This window comes from Argiope bruennichi, chromosome X1 (assembly GCF_947563725.1).
Source record: "Argiope bruennichi chromosome X1, qqArgBrue1.1, whole genome shotgun sequence".
Lineage (NCBI taxonomy): Eukaryota > Metazoa > Arthropoda > Arachnida > Araneae > Araneidae > Argiope > Argiope bruennichi.
In genome coordinates this window covers 55,507,334-55,530,003 of record NC_079162.1, presented here as the reverse complement: position 1 = coordinate 55,530,003, position 22,670 = coordinate 55,507,334, and the positions used below count along the sequence as shown (strand labels likewise).

The window sequence follows — 22,670 nt, the reverse complement described above, 5'->3', positions numbered from 1 at the left end:
TCCAGATTACTCAATGGCATGCTTCAATTTATTCTTATTTTTCAAAGTATTTCATTTTTAACTAATATATAATTCTTTTGAAAACCAACTGAAAAAGTAAGAAAAAATAAAATATTAAAATACTTATTTTACAGTGAAAAAATACTTGAATAATATTTTTCATTTTTCTAATCCTTACTTTTGGTTTGTGGTTTGTTTTATTTTCAAGTCATAACCTTTTCAGGGTGCGTAGCGTCATGAAAAGTGCTTAAATTTGAAAACCATTTTTAAGCACCTTAAAAATGCTTAATTTTCTCGTTAAGACAAAGAAAGCTTTCCGTTTTATTTTGTTTCCCAAAAAGTTGAATATAATAATTCGAAATCATGGTCCTAAAGGCTTGTTTACCGGATGTATCAAAGATGAAAACTAACAAAAGGGAAGAATTCGAAGAAGTATTCCAGGGATTCCAGCTCATATTAAGATAACGCTTGATGATTCTTTTTTTCCCTCCGCCAATTTTCTTCAACAATGTGCATTGCCATTTATTAAAACACTGGAATAGTTATCTGGAAGGGGCAGTATGAAATGCGTACTATGCCATACTTATTGCAAATCGAAAAACATTCTAATTCCAATTTTTAATGTTTTAGACGTTGAATTTATTTAAGTTATCCCTTGTAAGTACATATTTAAAGTTTTATGTGTTGTTAAAGAAGAATATGCAATATGGCCCGATTAACGGAAAATATGAAAATAGCAAGATGAATTTGATGCGCCAAAACGAATATCGAATTTGGGAAACGGTGCTTTAAATGCATAACATATTAATCATTCTCATTAATATGTCATTTTGGAGCAATCGTCCTTTCTATTCACTTCTAAAATGTCTTAAAAAGTATCACCGACCACGCTTTATACACCTTCAAGATGAGGAGAAAAAATAAAATGTGCAGCACGCTGAAACATATTAAATGTTTATTTTAGACTCCGAGAAGAAAACAATCAAGATTCTATCTATCAAATCGTTGATAAAGTTTCGCATCTTATAGGTATTTCGCAAAGAACAGTTTTCCGCTTGAGAAAAGAAATAAAGGCATCCAGTCCTTTAAGTACCCTTGGAAAGAAGCGACCAGGCTCAGTAAATAAACATTCAAAGCTTGTAAAATATGATGACATTTTGACATGACATTCGCAGGGGTGTTTGTGCTCCGGGGAAACCCCGGAATTCCGGGGATTTTGAACTTCGATACCCGGAAATTCCGGGGATCGTCGTTCAAAAGGAAGTAGGAATAATAATGAATTATTTATTTTGATCTGGGTAATTTTGTTTGCTTTGAAAGCAGAAAACGCAAGGTCAGTGTGTGTGGTGAAAACTTTTCCTTTCTTTCTCCAAAGGCAGTGATAATGCGTGAAAAGGGGGAAAAAACTTCTTTTTTGTTCTTTCCTTATTGCGAGTTATGACTCATTCCCCCGGTTCTCGGACATTCTCTTCTGGATTCTTTTCGGCAAGTAGGCGCGGCAGAAAAAAAAGGGAGAGACTTCGTTTGACCAGATGTGCGATCACGTGACCTGGGTTCAAAGGTATTAATTTTGCAAAATTAATGGTTATTAATTTTGCAAAAAAAGTAATTCATTAAACTTTTATAATTAGGTCATTCAATACTTCATAATCGTAATTTTTCATTTCTCCCCCCCCCCCTTCTCGAAACTCCAAAATGTCGGTAGTAAGTCCGTAAAAGTTTCAGGGGATTTTTTGGGGTCCCACAAACACCCCTGCATTCGAGATGACATGTATCTCGACATTTTTTTCCTAGATTGACAGCTTTACCCGGTTTTACATTTTATTACTCACAATTCTTCTGGATTGTTAATATTGTTTCTGTAGTCCGTTTCGGTCGTTTACTGTGTTAATGTTTTTTCCGAATAAAAGCGCCCTCTATTGGACATTTTGGAACTTTTTTTTTTAATTGCGTGAATGCATCTCGTGTTTAGTCTATATACCAAATTTCGCTGCAATCCGTTCATCCGTTTGCGGTGAAAGATGCTGTTTATAGGGGAAGTTTAATTATAACCACCCTGTATATAAAATTCTTTAAAAAATTTAATAACAAACTTCAAAACTAAAACCGCCGCTAGGCTGAACCTCTTTTATTTAACCCTTTAAAGGGCCATTTTTTTCTAGTCATATTATGTTAAAATATTTTTAGACTTGGAATTAGAATAAGAAAATGGATTCATTTAGCTTATTAGATAAATTTAATTTGATTAATTAATTAATTTGGTTAATTAATAATTAAGTAACAAATCAAGACGCATCATTTTGTGTGAGATAAAGAAGTGAAGCATTTAAGTTTCTGTCTTTCTAAAAAGAATTTGTCAGAACTTATGCCAACCTACATAATTTCATACAAAGATTGATAAATTTGGTGGGAAGCATACTTCCCACGGCCCTAGAAAGGGTTAAACTAGGCAATGACTAAACACTTATAGACTTGTTACGTTACGTTAAACACATAGAGACTTGAATACATTTTTTTTTTTTTTTACACCACTCACTTTCATTTTATTTTGTATTCGGCCTCATATCTTTTCACTTTTTGTTTTAAATGAAATAAAATATATTCAAAATAATGTTTTATTGTTCACGAAAATTTAAAGCGGTAATTGTTTTTAAAAATCTCTTTCAAAATAACTGGCGAATATATTCAATTCTCTAATCTTGATTTTAACTAATCCTCTGCTGCATCACTAAGATGCTAATGCTTTAATTAAAAAAAAGAAAATAGAATTTAGCTGAATTAACGAAAAAAAAAAGCGAAAAATACAAGATTAGTTGAAAGTTATACTATTTTAATCAAAATAAGTAAAACATTTTTAAGAATATGTGTTGTCAAAGGCATTTCAATGGATACTAGGATTTTTTTTAGTTCCTAGAAAACTACAATTTAATTAGTAAAATTAATAATATAATTGAATTTGTGCTTTATTGTATAACATGATTTTAAAATTTTCCATTGAACGCTTTCTTAAATCTGTCACATGAATTAAATTTCTCTAAAGAGGTATTCAAAGTAAATATCCACATATTTTAAACTGGATACTCACAGACACAAGAAGGCAGATTAACATTTTATTTCACTTTATAAGTTTGAAAGCATTATTTATCGCACTAGCTTCAAATCCATACTTTTTAATATATACCAACAGACATTTTCGGTTAGCTTCTCTTTTTCAAAATAATGTTTTGGGCTTTCTTTAATTCCGTAGTATCTAAACTTTTTTTTTCTTAGTATTGGCTCAAAATCGAAGTGCTGACATTTGAAATTTTATTTAAACATTGTAGAAAATGCGAACAAGAATGCTGTAAAAATAGAATGGATATGATCGTGGATCTTAAAACCTGCATCAAGCCAAAGTTATTTTTACAAAAATAAATATATATAAAAAAAGAATCAAAAACATTTTCTAAACATATTTTAAACAGTGAAAATTCCTTATCTGAGTTTTTTACAATATTTGAACGTGCAATTCTGAAATTCTGTTTCATTGGCAGTTTATAATAAAAAGTCTGCGCTTTTGCATCAAGTATTAAATCAAGGGACAAAAGAGCTCAAGTTTGAACTCAAAATATTATAAATAAATCGCTATCTTGCTTATAAAAAATATTTGCTATGAAATATAAAAATAAAATAGAGTTTATATTGCAACTAAAAGAACTAAATTCATAGTTTCAGCAATTCTTTAGAAATTTATTAAATCTCAATTAGTTATCACATTCCACTATGATAGAAGTGCAGAATTTTATTCGTATTATCTATATAAATGGTTATAAAATAAGTTAACTTTTGTTTAATAGTCCAAATGACTATACAGTAAAAAGTTTTATGCAACTAATTCAGTATCGTAATATTTAACAGTGTCTTCGGCAAAATCAGTGAATTACCATTCTAGAGCGAAAAAATTAACTAAAGCTGTGATGCAAAATCACTTCAGGGATTCACAAATTCAGGATTGACAAAATCAGTTTACTATGAAGGTGCGAGATAATCCATTAACCTCATGGATTTCCCTCAATCCAAAACCACAAAGAAACAATACACGGTATTGGCATATCGAAGCCGAAAGTTAAGCGAACTGATTACGCAGTAGAAGAGAAGCCAGGACATACTCTTCTCCTCTGGACATCTCTTCTTCCATCCCCTTAATTGAGGTTATAAAGGGAAAGGGGAAAATATGTAAATGGGTTGAAAAATGAATAGACCAGTAATTCTTCGAATTACAGAATTGTTGCGATCATTCGAAGGGTTATTCAATGGAAAGTATTTGTGAGAGTGAAGCTGCTGGAAATCGAAGTATCAGTGATTTCTTTAAACGATAGATCCCACTAGCAGGGACTTTTCTTCTAATTGTTCATAAATGACCTTCTATTAGTATTCATTCTACACGTGCCATTTATGGACAGAATATAGACGTGTAATAAAAATTTTAATTCCAATTTTTTGAAAGAAATTAATTTATTCAAATAAATAAATGATTTTAAACTAAAATTTTTGCTTAAATAAATAAAACAAGTCGATAACTCTTCACTTAAATTAACAAATTAAGTGTCAATTTTAATTAATAAAAATTATCAATAGTGAATAATAATTTTTTAATTAAAAGTAGGATTGAAATAATAGTTGTTTTGAACAATTATTTAAAAACAATAGCAGAAATATTTATTGTTTAAAAAATCGAGGATTATGCATCTCTTGTCTTCTAGTTGAGCATGAAGTAACCATTGACATTCATTTTGCTGGCGCTATCTATTGACAGAATATAAAACTAAACAAAAATTTTAAAGAAATAACATTTTTTTTTATTTTAATTTTTTTAGAAAATGCTCTATTTAATTAAATAAATTTAATAAATGGTAGTAAATAGAATAAAAATTAAATCAATTAATTAAGTAGATTACTCTATTTAAATTAATAAATTAATATTAGCAATAAATTACTAATTATAATTAATAATTTTTAATTAAATGTGTGATTGAAATAACAGTTATTTGGAACAATTATTTAAAAATAACAATAGCAAAAGCATTTGTTATTAAAAAAAATCGAGGATTATGCGTCTCTACCGGCCGTATTCACCAACTCGATGTAACCTTGACTTGCAAATTTAAGTTGAGTAACTCGCAAATTTGTTATTCTCGTCGTTGAAGGAGCGAATTGAATGTTAGGAGTTACTCTGAATTTCGGCTCACCGAATTCGACGGGTCACAGATTTGACTTGCAAGTTTCCGATGCTCGTTACAACTGAAACCGTTATAGTGGAATATTTTGGATTTTAGAGTGCTTGATTTCAGAGTGATTTTTAATGAACTTGTTTTCACAACGGCATAGCTGATCTATAAAACAAATAAGTATTCATCAGTATATATATTTTATGCTATATAAACTGATCACAGAAGAGAACTTTTCCCGATTTCTGAAATGTTAAATATTTGCTGAAAATCAAGCTGATTTTTATCAATAATTTCAACTGTCTCCCCCTATTATTTTAAGAATAATAAGCTGAAGTGTTTATGAAAAGTAGAAGATTAATTTCAAATTGTTCATAAAATAATTTGTACTCCAATAGATCTCAGATTTTACCAGGAGGAATTGGGAGTAGTTTTCAAATCCTCTTTCTTCGGCCTCTGATATTACTTATACTACGAAGAAAATGTTTCTGGGAAGAAATGAGAAACGTTTACTAGATCCTGATTTTACTACCCAAGATATCTTGAGTGTTTCTATGAAAAAAACTGAAAGTGTATGATTTTGTACCCATAAAGCTGCCACTAGATGATGGAAGGCTTGCTGTCGAAACAGAATTAATTTCAAATACTGAATCTTTACTTTTAAAGAAACCATCAAAAAATTCAATTGAAAGACCTACAATAACAGACAATTCGGCGTTGGATCCCTCAAATAATTTTATCTCCATCAGTAATCGTCAGCAATCTGATCTTGTCCTTCTTGGCACAGACCATTTGCCTGATCAATTAAATCAAGTCAATTCAAAACCAAGATCAGCTCAGTTTAGAATGTAACTCAGATGCCAGTTTTAAAGAAAAAAGCAGTTTTAATCCTAATTATGGTTTTCGTATATTGACTGCGATGAGGAATCTGAAGATTGTGGATGGAGAAGATTTTATTCAAATCTTCCTATAGATGGGCTTTCAGAAGACGAAATCCTTCGTAGAGATTTAAGAAATGGGTACTTTCATTTTTTTTTTTTTTTTTTTTTGAGGATGAATTATCCATTCATCTGTTTGAGAAAAATAAGTACATAGTGTTTGTGTGTAAATATTTCTTAAATAGTAACATAAAGAAAATATGGCATTAAACTACTTTCATCACTATAATGACTGAATTTAAATATTATTCTTTACTGAATACAATTTAACCATATATTACAAATAAGGCGAGAGAATCATGGGCTTGAAATTTATTGATGACTCTGTATAGGCTTGATTGAATCTGAGTACCAGGGGGAGGCTGGTACATGTAAATCCCTTATGGGTCCAGTGTTTTCCTAAAATTCTTTTGCATTAGGTACTGGTTCAAGTATTATCGTCTGATTGTAATTTAGAATAACGATCTCAATACAGCGTGAGCATTAACTACATATTAATATAATTAAACTAAAGTCTACAAGCAGATAATTTGTTTTTTATTCTTTCGGAACAGATTTTCGTGCATTTTCTGAATTGTTTGGCTAACAAATAATTTCAAAAATTTGGTTTCATTTGATTTGTTCAGGTCAAATGTTCATTTTTAAACCTGAAATTTATTAAATCATATAGATTTATTTATTAGTAACTATGATTTATTAAATCATAGTTACTTCTGGGAAGGCTAAGTGTAATATTTCTTCTGATTAAATTAGCATAAATTTTTATGCAATAAATTTAAAAGGAGTGTAGATTCAAATTAAGAGGAAAGTTATAATGATCTTTAACAAATACTCCAGAAAATGGACTGGTGAGTAAAATGAAAAAGAACACAAACTATTTGTGTATGTTTTATATAGAGATATTGACTATATGAAATTGTAAAAATTAGATGAGCCATAATGAGTGCGTAATATCATTTATTTAATTGTAATCATACATTCTTATATTCATGTATAAAGCGTGACATTTTTATCGCATTGCAATTTCCTTTTTTAAAAATTTTTTTAAACTGTGGATAATTTTTTTATTGCAATAGTCTTATTGAAAACTTTTAATGAGAAGTGTCTATTCTTTTCACACATATAGGCAGTGTTAAGATTGTCAAAAGAAAATCAGATTTTGATTCCAAATTTGGAATTTAAAATTTCTTTGTAGAGGAAGCCATTGGTTAAAAAAATGCATTATGTTGGATGATTGAAATCTGCTGAGTAGTCTTTACATCATAATTGAAGAATTTGTAAAAATTTTGAGCGGAATGCTCCATTTGGGAAAAATATTTTTGATTGCTCTTTTTTTTTATCACTGCGTAATAAACAAAACACTGTCTTCTTTACGAAAAATTGTAGATGTAATGGGACAGAGCTGAACAATAAAACATATTTGAATTCTAAAATAGCTCAAATAGCCTCATCTGTTAGCAATAGTTTCCAAGGTTATGAGAAATTATCAAATTAAAAATAACATCAGTACAGTCTATCATTGACTAATGATAGTTTCAGATACTACTATGAAATCTTATTTATGTATTTAAACATTTAATCCTATGTACTATAATTTAGGCAAAATAATTTTTAGCCTGAACTTGAAAAAGATAACTTTATATGCTAGTACTAGAAATCTGAGATGAAAGCCAGTATTTTTGAATTTTTCTTCGAAAAAAAAAAATTTTGTCAGCAAATTTCCATGCATCTGCATTTGAATTATAGTGCATCAACAGTTTTGATGATCAATTTATCCATAGACATTTATAATGAGCTTATAATTATTGTGAAAGCGTTTATCTCTGGAAAGAATATTGTCTTGATATCATTAGTTAATACGTATTTTTAAATTTTATTTTTTCATGTAATCTGAGGCACAAGCATAAAGAAACTTCTGTTATTGTAAAAGAGTAGCGAATTTTTCAAACTCATTTCAGGCAAGAGACTGTGATCGCAGTTCGAAAAAGAACAAAAGTTCAAAGCAAGAGACTGTAATCTTATTTACGTGATAGACTGCAGCGATTTAGTTATATTAACGTCCCGTTTTAAAGCAACGCTATGGATATTTTGGGACGGACCTCGTAATTTTGAACCGCAGTCAGTTGACGAGAACGACACCTGAGCTGGCATTCCATCTCCTAACTTCCACACCATACCAGCGGGAGGTCGTTTGGCCCCAACGGATTTAACGTGCACCAAACCCGCTTACACAATGGTTCTTCGGTGGAATCGGGTCTCGAACCTGAAATCCTCCGGTTCCAAAATATTGACCTTACCACCAGGCCATTCACTGGTTCAAATATATATATGTACAAATAGGAAAATAACGCATGAATTGTATCGACGAGAAGTGGAACATTACCAATTTGGAATTTTCAGTCCGTGTCAGGGCTAGTAGGAGACTCGGAACAACAGATGATACTTCCCCGCCCCCTCTTTGCTTTCCCAACTTTAAGCAAAGTTATGCTTGATCATCTCGATAATTAAAGTAACTTCATATACTTTATTCAAATATTTTTTTACAATAAATGTGTCTTTGATGTGTGATATTATATGTTGTTTTAAATTTCCGTTGCATCAGGAAAAAACTTGATATAATCCACCTTAATATTGTTGGCACTCGACTGTAGAGTTGAAAACATCAAATTAGTAGGAAATGGGGAGCGCAGTAAAGGCAACCGGCAAATCGAGACTTCTATAGTTGACACATTAGCAGGGAAGTTTGTCGCGAGCTTTCAGTTAAAATTTGGTAATTTATTTTTCAGCTTGTTGGATTTGATATTTGAGGAAATAAAAAGTCGTGGCGAATGAAATAATATGACAATCATATGGTTGAATCTATCAGTTATTATATAGTTGGATTAAAGAATTCAACATTACTATTATGAATCAAGATAGATAACTGGTATTTGCATGTACAATTTCACATTTTAGACAGATTCCCAGGGACGTGGTGTCCCCTTCCTCTAGAGCTTTTTAAGTCGGTACTTTGTCGGTATTTGAAGGAATATTCGAACGTGATATTTTATTCTGCATATCGATGACGTAAGGATAAATACAATTACAGTGTTAAAAATATTCAAGTACTTTCTTCCAAAAAGTACTCCCTCAAGTGCTTTTTTTTTTTTTTAATATATGCTGAAAATTTATTGAAATAATTTAATTGAAAGAAAAAACTGTTGTTTCTGCAATTTTTAGTACACAAATGTCGTTTCTGTTGTCTTTAAAGTATACAATTTTTCGATTTGTATAAATTTAAATTGATGCATCAAAATAAGAATACAGATTTTCGATTGCTAAACTTCCGTTATATATTAGTACAAATAATTAGGCTACACAGATTAAATGAAAGTTAAGAATACAATGAAGTGTTAATCCTGGGATTAAGAGGAAAGATCGCATAGTGTTCTTGAAAGCTGTCATGGAATGGGAAATGCTTACTTATCATTTATTGTCATTCATTAAAAGTTTTTTCGATACTATCTCCTTCAGATTGTAAACATTACTCGGGTATTTTTCAGTTCTCATAAATGATTCCAAGTATTTCATTTACACTGAAACTTAGCTAATTCGAAAGTTTTTAGCTTTTAAAAGATGCTTTGGCAAAAGAAGTCTTATTCGTAAAGTATGATTATAGCAACCTTGACTCCTCTTGTGAACTGGACTCGTCCGAAGACGAATGCCAACAATCATGAAGTGGATTATATCCGAAGTTATTTGACATCATAAGAGCATTACATGAAACATATGCAATATAAGTAATGTAAAATGTTTTTTGTAAATTATTCAGTATACTTTACTTTTGGAATTCAAAATTTTCTGTTTATAACTGTTCAGAAAGCAGACACATTAATTATTTTATCAAAGTTAATATTTTGGTATGGTCTTAATTTTATTTTACTTATTTAAAATAAACTTTATTTCTAATTAGATAAATAATTTCTCTGTTGAAAAGGAAAAATGCGAATATTCTTAAAGAAGCTTGATTTATTTTTTAACATGTAATCTCCAATGTAAAAAAGAATGTATATTTATATACATATTTTCTTCACTCGGGGGCCCCCATGTTTGGGGCTTTCCCCGATGGTAGTTGGGTTCTGATTTGAAATAATTAAGTTAGGGCAGGTGCTGTTCTTACGTATTCATTCAAATTTAACCCTTTGCAATCGGATAAGTAATTTGATGCATAATTATTTACCTCATATAAAGATTTGTTTATTGCTCTGAAAAATAAATATACATAATTGTTTTAAGTCGAATTTCTTTGAAAAATTTATCTACATCTTTTTGCCATTCTGTAGGTGTTTTTAACAATCAGAATTGAAAAATAAATAAATAAAACGTCAAAATGATGAACCATCTTGAATGGTGAATGAGAGGCACCATCCGAGTGCAACGGGTTAAAACATGCCTGGAACTGATGAGGGAAGACTAGCATGGACCGTCCATGCATTCAATGTTTAGATCTACGTTATTGAACCGATTCATAAAAAAAGAAGAAATTAGAATTTTGACATGAATTGTTCTTTTACTAGCTGATTCAATTAATGATAGCGTGTAGAAATTTTGTTTAAAATAGTTATTTGTAGCATTTTTATAAAATATTTTGAGTCAAGATGACTTTCTGAATAATTTTCGGAATTTGATTGATACAAACGCTATGAGTTTTCGCATTCCTCACTTGACGCTAAAGCTTTTAATTTAAGCCCTCATTTTAACTGCATCATTTTCCTCTACCATTTAATTAGATAACACCTTTTGTTCTGGAAATGTTTTGTCTTATTGACTAAGAGTCCATAAAGCGCTTGGATTCGGAGTAATTCTTGTACTGAATTATGTCTAAGGGTTGAAGAGTCTTTCGCTCGAATGCAAGAAATAGGTATGTAAAAATTAAAACTTCTTCATATATATTCTTATAAAAGTATTACAAATTTAAAGCCTGAGTTTCAATATTTTCTTTAATACAATTTTTTGATTTGTGAAATAAGTGTAATATTAGTAAATTTCACTCCAATCAAATTGAAATGCATTGTTTGAAGGTTTTAAAGTTTGTTTTTAATTCAACTGTAAAATTATCAGGGAAAAAAATAACTTTCTATAACTCTAAACTTAAAATCCTATGAAGCTCATTTGTCCACTGAAATGACTAGCATGAATCCACTGAAATGACTCGTTTTTATGAAGTTGAAAAGTTGAAAACAATAAGTAAGGAGAACAATATATTTATTATTACAAGAAAAGCTCACAGTTGATACATTCAAACTACAATAGCTCTCAAGCATAATTTTTATATTCATTGAACTATTATATCATATAGAGGAAAAACGAAAGATTAAATAATACATGATTTCACACCAACAAGACACATTTTATATATCTAAATGAACACAGATGAACATTAATACTATGACAGCATATCTAAGGACATCACACAATAAAAAATAAGATTCGTTAAGTAGGCTAAAATCAAAAAAGTAATAATTGATTTTATACTACACACTATATACAATGAATAACTCCTTTGCTAATAATGCTAGGAATGTTTGATTAAGAATATAAAGAAATTTAAAAGGTAATCAATTTTAGTATTTTAAAGTATAAGAACTTAAAGTTATATTCATATGAATTAAGATAATGGAAATATCTAAATATTTATAAAAATTGCTACGGGAAAAACTTCTACGGGAAACCTAAATATTATTTGTTAACATCATTCAATCACAAGGAAGCTTAAATATCATCTAGAATAAGTACAAATGACACATATGCAATAAACTGAATTGTTCTATACACATTGGAAGAACTGGATTCATATTGTCTCGTTTTTTACAAAATCTACAGGTCTATACAATAAAAACATTTTCATTAACACACAAGTTCTAAATTCTACAAAATTTCTCATTTTAATTTGTATACACCTTCAAGCTTATATTATTCACCACTTTACATTCTAAGATTTCTCAACATGTATAATTAGACATCTACGACATATATGCTAGGAAAAGAAAAATACTTACAAAAAATTAAATTTGATTCATAAAATTGATTTCTTGTTTAGAGAAATCTAAAAATCCCATGAGCACATTTATATGGGCAAAAAAATGCAACAATTTAATGAGGTACTGAAAAGGAACACAGATATAAAAAGAAATTTTATCACAGAGACGAATAAATGAACTAATGTTTCGAAATTGCCTTACTAAGTCTCTATACTTCATTAGTTTACATTCTCATAGGAGCACATAGATATTACTACATCTTAGTTACATAAACCATAGAATATTCTCCAACATAACAACGGCGATGTTTATCTATCGGGTTACAGCACCACAAAGATCATTTGAAATATATAACATTGAAGAAAACACTAACAATTTTTACGTTTTCATATTGGATATTTCAACTATACAAACAATTCTACTTCATTCAATTCCGCTTACAACTTTTCTCCATATTTCTGAACTAGGTAGATTATGTTATCCATGTATTCTTCGGTTAAGGTTGGTATGCAGTGCACGATTACACGGAAGAAGTTAACCCAGTTTCGATTCTTCATTGGCTGGTAACTGATCATCATTGTTCCTTCCTTTACAGCAAGACCCTTGATAGCTGGGGCGACCTGTTTTGTGCAAATGAGTAACAAAATAAATTATTAGACAAAAGGAATTAAAAGAATCTACATGAATTAAATTGAGCACTTTTATTAATTCAACATTTTTATTTGACTTGAATTGTTTCATGTTTGTAAAGAATTATTTTGTTATTGATTTTTCCTTCATTTTCTGATGCACCGGAATTTTAAAATTTTGTACATTTGAGTTATTTTGATGAATTACCCTATTTTGATATTTGCAGAGCTGAGTTACCAATTAAACGGTCGATTTAATTAAATTTTGATTCTACACAAATGGCACTACTTGGTAGTAAATTCGGCAAACAATTAATTTTAAGATTTCATAATATTTAAAATAAGAAATTGTAAATTAAAGAATATATCTTTGGGTAAAATTTCCTTCAAAAATTAATTCAACTTTTCAGAATCATTAATAAAAATATGCTTAGTTCGTCTTATTTTGTATATATTTATGTGAGAATGTTTGTAAAGATAGAATTTCAGTTTTCACTCATTTTCTAATATGCTTGAATTTTAAACACTTGTATATTTTCAATGACAATATTCTGTTCTAATATCATATAAATTTAATTATCAGTTAGTCGTTAAATTAATTACTTAAATTTTAGTGAGACATTCGAAAATATAAAATATTTTTTTCACATATACATTTTATGCTAATGAAACGGCTGCTGATAAATACCTCGATAGTTTCTGGTAACATTTACAGAGGCTTAGAATTTTTTTAAAAAAATTAATGAGTTTATAATTTCTTACAATATAAACAAGAAATGCAACAGTCTAGATCAGTTCTAACCCTCCAACCAATTGGAATGTAGAAAACGTCCCAACGAGTCACTCCTATAACGGCTCAAACGTAAAAAGTCATTCTTCGATTATTACCTTAAAACCTCATGACACTCAGAAAATCAGCAAATCTTTTCCCTTTTAGACTCTGGCGGTTTTTCTAGGCTTCAAATATTAGATAGTCGACTGTAAATAGGTTAAAAATAAAATTTGTTTTTAGATTAGGATTCTTCTCACCCATTAATATTCTTAAACATTAGCTGCTTTAGGAATTAGTCATATTAAGACCGGCTGTTCAAGAAAAGATCAATAAACTTTTATATTTAAACATTACTAACGCTGCAATCCGATTATCCTTAATTTTAGGACACTTTTACACATGGACCTGAAATCTGTTTGAAAATATAGAATAGATAAACACTGATGCTGGATGAAAAACGATATTCCCTAGAACAACCAAAAATTGAATGTAATTCAAAACAATATCAGATCTTTTTTTATTTGTTTACTTATAAAAAATTATTGAAATAAAAGTAATGTCCCAATACCTATTTTTTTTAATTCATTATTTCTATTTAAACGTTTGGAATGTGCGACTTTGAGACATTAGAATTTAGAATTAAATTCGTGGTTTTGATATCGACATTTATTTTATTGTAACAGTTTTTATGAGGGAGGGCATGTGGTTTTGATATCGACAAAACCACACGCAATTTGATGCACAAAACAGCAATTTGAGTATAAAATAAAACAATCGAAAATTATTGATTGGAAATGGTACCTTTGCTATCTTTTCCCAGAAGTCGGGTTCTTTTTCTTTTCCTCGGAGACTTGGAGGCACATACCAGAAACAAATGTTGGTACACTCAAACTGTTATAATTATAAAAGAAAATACGAAATACATTATCATCAATCTGTTATTGTATCTAGTAAAATATAAAATAAATTATGCATATGTGATAATGCAAAACTTTTTCATTCACATCAAAAATGACCTGAAACCTTTGTTTCGAGCCTATCGATGAATTAAAGAGTTTGGAAATATCTCACATCTTATTAATCTTTTAATTTACTCTGCTTATATACTTCCGTGCATATCAAATACACGTATAAATATGCTTTACGTTGGAAAGAAGGTCATTTAACCCATCCTTATCGATCTAAACAATTTAGAAACTGACCTCATATATTCAGAATGTGAGGTGAACGATTAGTAATATCGTCATTTATTTTAACACAGAGAGATATTTTTTTATATTATAATTTATAAATTTGTAGGATGAAAGGGGCCAATCGATAATGTAGCTTTCAAGCATTTTCTATTCGAGTTTTAATTAAAAATTCATCGAATAATGCTTTTGTGAATGAGAGGTTATATTTTTAATCACTATGAAGTTAATGATGAATATTTCATTTGAACGTTGCCTTTGAATATTGCAAATGATTATCTAGAATTAGATGCATGAAGAGCCTTAGTATCTAGACACTTCTACTCAGTTTGAGGTAATTAGTAGCAGAGAAAAAAACACAGAAGTAATGTACCTTAGGTGCATCAGTTGAGTGGAAAAAATATTGCTTCAAAGCGCTTAAGGTGAAAATTGAAGCAGTTCTTTAGATGCAATTTAAATTTCGGAAGAAGCTGTGGAGGTTTAAGTGGCAAAGTCCATTTAGTAGTACAGTAAGGAAAAGCAGATTTTCCATTGAAGTGGATATAGTTAATTTGTTCTTTGATTGTGGTATTTTAATGAGTTTTGAGTTGATTAAAAGAATTTTCTTGAAAGTTCTTTGGTGAAATCACCGAGCTTTGGAATTTTAAGATATCTGTGTAAAATATCATTCCGCATAAACCAGGGAGCATTGGTAATGATACGTAGTGTTTTATTTTATAAAACTTGAATTTTGTTTCGATTGGTTTTAGCAGCGAATCCCTAAATTTGTGCAGCATAAGTGAGGATAGGTCTTAAAACTTGTTTGTATTATAACATTTCATTCTTTAGTGAAAGGGACAAATGATTATGAACGTATAAGAATCGTACCTTTTATTCGATAATCTGAAAATTCGCTTTTTTTTTTCATATATAGAAAAGATGGAAATATTGAAGCTTTTTGTTATCATTACTGATGGGTGGGGTGGAGGATAAAACCTGAGGTGAATTTCACCTTTTGGAAATTGGGAATTGCGCTTAATTTTATCATAGAAAGTTCTTAAGTTCTACATTTATTCAATATTATACAGTTCGTTTCAGAATCTTGTGCCTATCATATACAAAAGATTTTGCTTCGCAGAGTGGTGAGACGTAGTAAGCGAGACAAGCACTTTCCCTTTCTTTTTGCTATTCTTTTCTGATGTTAATTATCATTTTGTGTTTGAACTGTATCCGAAACTGTGTAATATTTCTACAACTTTGCTTTGTAAAATATAAGGACCTTTTATGCTATCTCACTCTTATTAATGAAATCAAAACAGATTCGCGCATACGAAATTGCGCGGAGAGCTTTCTTTTCTGAAAATAGACAGTAAATATTAACGAATTAGATATTTTTATTATTCGTACCTTTAGTTTTAGATATGATATCTCTCAAGAAAAAAAATTACCTGTACGAGTTCAATTAAATTTTAATTAAGGATTTGAAAGTTTAAAATTCTTGATGCATTCATTCTCAAATTATAATGAATGCAGCGAATGATTTCCAAAGCGAAGGTTCAAAGCTTACTTCACTATAAAAATGTTCAAGATGTAGCTGCGAAACCCTTTTATTCTGAATTCAAAGTTTCCTTACCTCATCTAATACTGGAATGAAGCCTTCGGTAGTCCTCACTTTTTCTGCCAAATACCTAAAATAAATGGAGAAATTGTATAAAATAATGTTAAATATTTTATTTTACCTTTTAATATGCATGATAGGAAGAATAGGAACAATACATTCTACCAGCAGGAAATATTGCGGACAATTTAGAGGAATTCATAATTCCTGAATATAACGGGATGAAACCGGACATTTTTACTATCATTTTATAAGAAATTTAACCGTGCATTAATTATGTATTCTTTGTGTGTATAAAAACAAGCAATTAATTTAACATTTCTTATGGCTGCACACATTCTTATCATATAAATAGTTGCATGGATAAGAAATAACTCACATCATTTATCTTATAACAAAGCAAAAAAAAAAAAAAAAAAAAACCTGGGGAGAAAATATACGTTTTATTCAGCTTTTTATTTAGCGCTGCTGCTATATGCGTCATACTGAGTGTGGCAGTTTCTCAAATCTTAGTTTTCTTTTTATCTTCAATGTCTTAATCCTTAACCCTTATATTTAAAGAACAAAAATACTTATTCTTGTATATGCATTATTTTATTTCCATAGTGTTGTAAAGACGTCTAGAATTTTTTCGAATTACTCTTCGAATTAACTTTAAATTTTTTAAAAGTCCATCGTAAAATTAAAAAAAAAAATGCAAAAAAAAAAAAAAAAACGCAACTTTTTAATCGCGCCGAATTTAAACAATCATTCACAATTTTTTAATAAAATTCTCTTGCCGTGTTAAAACGATATTATACTAAGAAATTATAGCATAATACAATTGTAACTATATAAATAAAATTTGTAAATGTAAAGAAAAAAACAACATTTGGCAAAGGCCTTTTCTGACTTTTGATAACAGGCAATTGAAATCGAAACTTCATTAATATTACTCGAAGTTCTAGGCAAATAATTGAAAAGGCGCGAAACCTTTGCCAATTAATTTCTAGAAAGAAGGCAAATGATACCCACGCAATCTGTGAGATGACTCGCTCATAAGAGAAGGCTTATTTTCATCTGACGGATAAAGAACTAAATAAAAATTAGCATGGACCACATTAAGCATATTTTGGCAAACTTCTTACTTGTAACGAAATATTAATTAGATTTGAATTCGATCATGGCGGAGGTGTAGAAATGAAAGCCAAATAATTAATTTGATGAACTATAGAGATATATAGATTATATTTAAAAAATTATACTGTAGATGCAATGAAATTGACTCTTGAAAATGCACTCCATTTTTTTTAAAACCTGTAATAGTTTGTTATAATATATAACATAATATTCCAATTTAGTATTCATTGGTTAAGAATATTCATTATCCCAAATGCCTTTAATAAATCTTTATTAGATATATCCAGTTGTTTTAATTCTAAGCTGATTGTTTAATTCAGTGGTTGATTTTCACTTCCCTATTGCACGTAGGAATGTTGTGGGGTAGAATTACCTCCACTCCAATGACGAGACGTACCTCTTACTGGAGGGATTGTACCATGGCTGGTGATGACCATTAAGGTCCATCATCCTCAGTCTCTTTCCGTGTTGTCACAACGAAGATGATTTAACTACTTTGGCAGATGGGGAGGTAATTCTATGGGTAATCGTTTTGTATTAATTTGAGTTAACAAATGTTAGTCTTTTCATTAGAACACTTAATTAGAAACTCTTTTAGTCTCCTCAAATAACGGCTGGAATGAAAGTTTTGAAAATTTTGTTCCGTTGATTTCATAAACTATAGTTTTTAAAAGTGCAAGATACTTTCAAAAGAAAAGCGCTTACTTCGCCATGGCAAAGGCTGTATCCACTTGTTTCTCTAAGCCCAAATTTCCTCTGGCCTTCCAAGTAATCCACAGTTTCAGGCAATCCACTTTCCTACTACACTGGATGCTTTCATCTCCCAAATCATAATGAGTATCATAGTAGGTGTCTGGTTGGAACAGATATTCAGCGTGCAAAGCGTTACATTTATACAGAATGCCCTAAAATAAAGTAAAAATAATTTGGAACTGAAGATTAATTTCCATGAATATTAATTATTATTCAGAATTAATGAGTTAAAACAATGAAAAAAAACATTTCTTTCAAATGAATAAATATAATTATACAAAATAGCTCCGGAAAAATTTAATTAAGAATATATATATTTAAGTCCATTATTTAGGAATATATATATATTTAATTAACGTTACAATTTATGAAAACACAAAACTATTGAATACAATAACGGATTAAGAAATGATCAGGAAACAAGTCTGCTCAGAAGTTAAGCATCATTGTGAATTTGAAATATCAAATTAGATTTGACACCGCTCTTTAAAAATGTTTCTAGTACGAGATTTTAATGCATGGAATATTGACAATTTTTGTAATAATAACTGTAATGTAACTTAAGAAAAAAAATCGAATTTATTAAAAATTGCAATTTTAATAAGATTTTTTCACAGATTTCTCAATAAGAACAGATTTTTTTTTTTTTTTTTTGAAACGAATAATAAATTTTCCAGGTCTTAAGGGGAAAATCTACTCTGTTTCGTAATACTATTAATACATAAATAAATAAAAAAAAACTTTCCGTTGTTCTGTATTCAAACTGTCTTGTAACGAGTTTGATATTTAATTTTTTTTTATTATTCTATTGTTTTTTAATGTAAAATAAACGGACAACAGAGCAAGGAGTTAACACCACGGTTTTTAAGCTTGTAATGTATTTTTATTAGATTATCTTTCATAAAACGTATTTTTATTAATGAATAACGTATTCATCAGTTTCATTTAGTTAGACAGGCGTTCAGTTTTATACTTCCTCGATGGCTCATTTGGGATAAAGCTTGTAACTTTGAACTTTGTAATTTTTGTACGGGAAGATGATGACTCCATTCAGATCTAACAAATATCTCGTTCTCCAAACTACCACACTTCACAAAGAAGGGAATTTTGGAGGATTTAATGTTCATCAGATCTGATTTCACGATGGAGGAATCAAATATTGAGCTTCTAGTAGCCAAAACTCTTTAATCAATCCGTCGTTGCCATAACGCATTTTAACCGGTTAAAAATCATAATTTAGTATTTTTATTTTTTCAGGGATATCATTTAATCTACAGACTAAAACGTTTAAAGTTATTTTAGCTATCTTTGGGATGAATAATTTAAAATGTGACTCACCTTGTGACGTGTCAAGAACACTGTGCACTGAAATGGCACTCCAGACATTTTATGCAGATCAATAGTAATCGAATCAACTCTGAAAAAAGTTATGTAAAAATGCAATCAGTTTGTGAAACAGTTGACTATATTGTTTATACATCAAGAAATTTGGAACTGACATTGATAAAATTGTTGCATCACTTGTTGATAGAAGTTAGAATGCCTGAATTTTTGGTATTATATATTTGCAAGAAGAAATGAGACAAAATTAGACCAAGCATTTTTTAGAAAAAAAGGGAAGGTTAATTTTGAAGCTTCGAAAGTCTATGGTTCGAAACGACTCTGCTTTTGTATGCTAATGCAAGCATTGGCATACTTTGTAAAGAAACCCTGAATCTTAAGTTTAACTTTGAAATGTTGTGAGTATATATATACTTATATATTTGAATTTGCAGAACACGATTTTGCACACACGTGTAATATCAATTGCTTTCATTTATTTTGCTTAGCTTCAGAATTTCATTCATACGCCGTAGTAGATAAAGCTACAAATTTCAATGACAATGGACAGAGTAGGATTTTCAGCTTTGGAAGAAAGTGGAATCAAAGAATTAATCAATTGAAGATCGATGATTCAAGATTTGTATCATTTTTTTAACACCAGCCTATAATGAAAGCAGCGATAAGAATATAAAGCGTCTTTGATTTACAAGAAATTGAACGAATTGTTAAAAAAGAAAGAGGAATTTTTGGCTTTCGCAATGAAAATTGACACAAGTGTAGAGAGAGGGACACTTTATGACAGGCATTGAATAATTTTGTGCTGTTTACCGCTTATAAAAAGCTACTTAAGTGAAAATTGCCAGCCTTTTGGGGAAAAAACTGCTGTGTGACGCAATAATAATAAATCCTTAACATATGTTTTATTTTCCCCTTTTTATTACATCCATATTAAATTTATGCACTTTCTTGATTTGAACTATGACTAAGTCATATCACTGACTCTCCGACACGCCCGAAGGCACACGGATAAAAATGACTGAATGACCGGACTGCTGCTACAGCAACACTGGCGGGAACTGTGGTTGAGTCCTATGGGCCATCACCGGGCATGGTACAACCCTTCCGTAAGGAAGTACGACCCGTCTTCGATTGTAGGAGACAGACCCCCCACCTTTTCGAATACCTTCCAGGGTGGCGAGAACCAACCACCATGTCAGAAGCTTCTCATCCTCATTTCGAGGTGCCCCTCGGGGGGGGGGTGAACTATAACTAACGAACTTTTTTCATTAACAATGAACTTTGCTGAACGCAATTTTGGCGTACTCGTAATATATTAATGACATAATTCCTGGGTTCGGCAATTGTTTACTATTTAAGTTAAACAAAATAAATTTAAGCGCTCTTTGAAAATGAATGCTAAAATAAAATCGTACTTAATTTGTAAGTTTAAGGTTTAAATAATAGAATGAATGAATAATTTTATTTTAATTTATGAATTTTGGAGCAATGATCGTTGAAATGAGTAATTTTGTTCAATGTTTTGTAATTTTATACGAAAGGTTATTACCTAGATTTAAGTTATTGAAGTCAAAAAATTTATTCATAATTGAAAATGAAAAAAAAAATTCACCTGTCCACTCCATCAAGAAGTTTTCGGTGAGTCCTGGAGAAAATGGTAGCACCTCCCCATGCACCCTAAAGATTAAAAGGCTTGTATTAATCATTGCATTATTTATTAAATTCTTAAGCATAAATTCGCACAATATCGGTAATTATTATTTCAAAAGTCAATAATCGCACCATTCATTTAAAAGTAGAAATTTGAGTTTGACCAACACCATTGATTGCCAGTTTATTAAATAAAAAATGTCCATAAAAGAGAAAGTTTAGCTGTTTACAACAAACTAGGTCCCAATGGCTTTAAAAATTGCCACATTAAATTTTTCGATTGAGTATTTCCGATCTTACTTTTATTTACTAACTTGGGAGAATTTACTAACTTGTTTTGATGAATTTAAAACAAAGAAAAGTATATAAAAAATCAAAATCAGCACTTTAGACCATTATGCGCCAGGGTTTTTTACTCGGAATTTTACTGTCTGCTTAAGTGATTAGAGATAAAAGTAATGTATATAGAAAATTCTAATTTACTACCTTATTTTCTTAAATAATAGATGCACATCCTTTTTAGAATCGTAATTAGCTTTCATGCGAGTTAATTTATCTACAAACTGTTATCAAACATCTAAAGCATATTGTGTTAAAAGAATAGATAAAATAAGTATTTGAATCAATTTATTTTCTTTTAAATATATAGCTGCAGCAATAATTAACTTGTTAATCATTTTAAACATAACTTTTGAAATTCTTCAGATTATGCATTGATAAGTTATTTTGTACAATGATGACAAGCACTTATAGCAGCTACGCTATTTAAATTACAATTTTTAAAGTTATATGAGAAAATTATAAATAAATTTAAGTATTTTCGAAAATAAAAGTAATTAAAGGAAGAAGTAAAAACTATTAGAAACACTAATAATTAGTGCTTTTACTTATACTATTTACATCGTTCACGTAAAACCAAAACTCAGAATTTCTGAAGCTTTTCTATGATTAAAAACATCAGTTTGATTCACCATAACTTTATAACTGAACGTAAAATATCTCAATAAGTAATAGAGATACTTTATGATATCTAAATATTCCATTATAGAAATATTCTATGAAATGAATATATTCGTCATTTCACAGTTAATATTTACAACAACTTAAAGTGCAATCGTTTCTCTTCATAACAATCAATACATGGAATCTGAAAAAAAGTTGTAGGGTACAGAAAAGAATAGTCACAATCACATTACACTACGCCAGCGGAAACGACACCTATGTGATTTGGAGAAACTGAAGAGATAGAAATTGCAGAGCAATATTTTAGAAATAGCTATAGAAAACTGCTAGATATTACTGAAAATTCTTCATTTAATTCTACTATGCATTTGCGTGTTATGTACACATGACTACTTTCACAGCAATTCCTCAATATTCTTACCATTCACAGCGGTGATGCATGGATTGACTAACCTTTTCATATATACGCAGCATTTCGTCGATGGAGATTC

At 29.8% G+C, this 22,670-nt stretch overlaps 1 protein-coding gene across 3 annotated transcripts in view; it reads right to left on the bottom strand.

The window, feature by feature from the left end:
* Positions 1–11,372: 11,372 nt before the first annotated feature.
* The window catches only part of LOC129958551 (cysteine sulfinic acid decarboxylase-like), a 51,825-nt gene continuing 40,527 nt past the window's right edge, over positions 11,373–22,670 (bottom strand). For all 3 annotated transcript variants that reach the window (XM_056071092.1, XM_056071093.1, XM_056071094.1), the window contains exons 9-14: positions 21,179–21,243; positions 19,564–19,642; positions 18,178–18,377; positions 16,369–16,423; positions 14,368–14,457; positions 11,373–12,785 (exon numbers count right to left, since the gene is read on the bottom strand). In XM_056071092.1, coding sequence (XP_055927067.1) covers positions 12,603–12,785; positions 14,368–14,457; positions 16,369–16,423; positions 18,178–18,377; positions 19,564–19,642; positions 21,179–21,243 — 672 coding nt within the window. In that variant the 3' untranslated portion in view covers positions 11,373–12,602. The remainder of the gene's footprint in view (positions 12,786–14,367; positions 14,458–16,368; positions 16,424–18,177; positions 18,378–19,563; positions 19,643–21,178; positions 21,244–22,670) is intronic.